The sequence below is a fragment of the Fusarium vanettenii genome (genome assembly GCF_000151355.1).
Source record: "Fusarium vanettenii 77-13-4 chromosome 1 genomic scaffold NECHAsca_1_chr1_3_0, whole genome shotgun sequence".
NCBI classification, from domain to species: domain Eukaryota; kingdom Fungi; phylum Ascomycota; class Sordariomycetes; order Hypocreales; family Nectriaceae; genus Fusarium; species Fusarium vanettenii.
In genome coordinates this window covers 2,180,435-2,183,109 of record NW_003315881.1, presented here as the reverse complement: position 1 = coordinate 2,183,109, position 2,675 = coordinate 2,180,435, and the positions used below count along the sequence as shown (strand labels likewise).

Sequence of the window (2,675 nt, the reverse complement as noted above, 5' to 3'; positions counted from 1 at the left end):
CACAGAGTGTGGTCAACAACAAGGGTGATCACTCATGGTCAAAGGCAGAGGGGCTTGCGAGTCCCAGTCCAAGTTCCGTCGGCCCCCCCCAAAAGAGGCCTTGGGTCCAGGTATACGGTGCGGATTGCGAAGCAGGTGTTGCGGTACAAGGCCCTTGTACTGTACCTCGGCGCGGCGGGCTGCGTGCGGCTTGTACCTGTACAGTACCACGCAATAATAGCAGCAGGACCACAGGCTTGCGGGCTGGTGAGTGGCCAAAGGCAGGTGCTTCTGAGGAGCTTGGGTGTCCGGGCTCGGTTTGAGTCCTGGTCGCTCTCCCCCTTGGTGCTGGGGGAAGAGGTGCGGCAGGTACTTGGTACAGGCTGCTGCGACAGTACCTCCTACTAGCACCAGCACCAGGCCAGCACCGGGCAAGCAAGCTCGAGGCACCGCAGCCCAGAGTGCGCGCGCGCGCCCATTTTTTCGTCAAAGGGCAGGCAGGAAGGGTCCGAAGGGAAGGGAAGGAAGGGGGGTCTCGTCTAAGAAGCAAGCACCGCACCCAGTCCAGCCCAGTTGTTGCCAGTGCCCAGCATAACAGTCGGTCCAAGTGTGGTAGCTGGGCAGGCCGCGTTCCCTCCCCACGCACAATCACCTCCCCATAGTAAAAAGGCTGCCTTGGCCTCCCCATACATTTTCCCTCCCTCTCTCCTCTCCCATACAATCTCTCACCCAAAATCCTCCCTCATACCCGCGTCTCTCTATACCTACTCGACACGTCTTTGTGGTGAGTACCTTTCTCTACGACGCGCATCACCAGAACCAGCACCACATACCCATTCTCTTATTCTTTGCCGCATCTGCTTGTGCGAATTGCGTCGCGTCAACTCTCCGATCTCGTTTTTATCTTTGTTGAAAAGCCTGATCATCTTGAGAGTTGCGCGCTGCTTCGTCACTCGCTCGCGTTGCATCATCTTCACCTTCGCCTTCTGCGCGCCCGTCTAAGCAAGCATTAGCTGACCGAAGCGCATCACAGTTGACGACAGCACCATCACTTTCTCGTTCTCAAATTCATTTCCAAGGTACGCGCCTTCCCTGGATTCAGCTTTTTCCTTGAACCAAACACGGATTTTCACGCGACGAGGAACGCAATTGCGTTTGCGCCTCATCCACCATCTCCTCAATCCACCTATTGCCCGAGCTTAGCTCAAGCTACCCCTCGTCGTTTGCATCGCATCAACCGCGTTGGCTCTTTCGGCTCTCTTCCCACCACACTTCCTCCATCACTTCACCTTTGCGCATTCCAAGTCTCGAGCAAGCTTAACTCACACTTAATCACAGAACACATCCAAGATGCCTAAGGCCGATGCTGGTAAGCGCGGAAAGGCCGTGAAGAAGCGAGGCAAGAAGGGTAAGGGTCCTGAACCACTCCCCATGTCTAACCAGGTGCCGTTATTGGCAGCTGCCGCATACACTCTCTATCGGCGCATAACCCAATGGCGTCACCTACGGTGAAGACTCTTAACAGACAAAGCTAACTTGCCCAGACCCCAACGCCCCCAAGCGTGGTCTCTCTGCCTACATGTTCTTCGCCAACGAGCAGCGTGAGAACGTTCGCGAGGAGAACCCCGGCATCTCTTTCGGCCAGGTCGGCAAGCTCCTCGGTGAGCGATGGAAGGCCCTGAACGAGAAGCAGCGTGCCCCCTATGAGGCCAAGGCTGCTGCCGACAAGAAGCGATACGAGGATGAGAAGCAGGCTTACAACGTACGTGTGACCGCTGGCGTGGAAGACTTCGTGGCTAACTATTGTGCAGGCCGACCAGGAAGAGGAGGAGTCCTCTTAGGCAGAGGCACCACGCTGAGAGGTACCAAGCGCTGATGAACGTGATGTGACTGGGAACAGTCGCCGCATTCAGTCGCATCGGAGATGCTCGCACTTGAGGTCCTCTCTTTCCTTGTATTTTGGTCTCGGCGGTGTTGTATGATGGCACAGGACGGGTGCTTTGCTTTTTCATTTTTGTTACCGGAAACTCAAAGGGATATGGTCGTTCGACGCGTTATTAAGGTCTAGAGGGCGGCTGGTCGAGCTGCATGCTCCCACTCGAACGCCCATGATCATGAGCATCTGATAATGAGCTCGGGTCATCAATGAGGAATAAGATGCTTGTACAAAGCATGGGAGCTTCGGCAACACGAAATATTTGATGTGCAAAATGCATGACAGCCAACGCCATTCCGAACCCATTTGGCACTGTGTGAGATGGACGTGAGGTTATGCATGATGTATGTAGATGCGATATGTGTTGACCTGGTGATAAGTGTGAGGCTGGCGTTGATGGTGAGACTCAAGTGACGGGTCGATTGAGGCCAGTGATGTGTGGCTGATGTGTGGCTAGTGGTGGCTTGCTGGTGGTGTTGAGATGAGCAGACGTGGAAGGCGCTTCGACTGACAACGCGGAGGTCAGGTATCCCTCGGTATCTAGCTTAGTGGCTTACCTACGATACTCAGACTATCCAACATCGATACCAATTCGCAATAATAATTGCCCATTGAGAGATAGAATTGATAGATGTATGTAATCTCTATGTTCTTTTGCCTATACTATATTTTTGTCATAATTGTATCGTATTTCAGTGCCTTGGAACAATGTTCAACTTGTCGACTCTTCAGGTACCGATAGTTGCAGGTTTTCGTATAT

General features: G+C 53.6%; 1 protein-coding gene across 1 annotated transcript; it reads left to right on the top strand.

Moving 5' to 3' along the window:
• The first annotated feature begins 721 nt into the window (after positions 1–721).
• Positions 722–2,214, top strand: HMGB2101 (HMG box-containing protein). The gene is made up of 5 exons (XM_003054326.1): positions 722–763; positions 1,013–1,058; positions 1,318–1,387; positions 1,524–1,741; positions 1,791–2,214. The coding sequence occupies exons 3-5, from the start codon at positions 1,330–1,332 to the stop codon at positions 1,818–1,820; spliced, it is 306 nt and encodes a 101-aa protein (XP_003054372.1). The 5' UTR covers positions 722–763; positions 1,013–1,058; positions 1,318–1,329; the 3' UTR covers positions 1,821–2,214.
• The last annotated feature ends 461 nt before the right edge of the window (positions 2,215–2,675 follow it).

Coding starts and splice junctions, on each gene's coding strand:
- HMGB2101 (XM_003054326.1), top strand. CDS start 1,330: ATGCCTAAGGCCGATGCTGGTAAGCGCGGAAAGGCCGTGAAGAAGCGA. Junction 1,388..1,523: donor GAAGAAGCGAGGCAAGAAGG/GTAAGGGTCCTG, acceptor TAACTTGCCCAG/ACCCCAACGCCCCCAAGCGT. Junction 1,742..1,790: donor ATGAGAAGCAGGCTTACAAC/GTACGTGTGACC, acceptor ACTATTGTGCAG/GCCGACCAGGAAGAGGAGGA.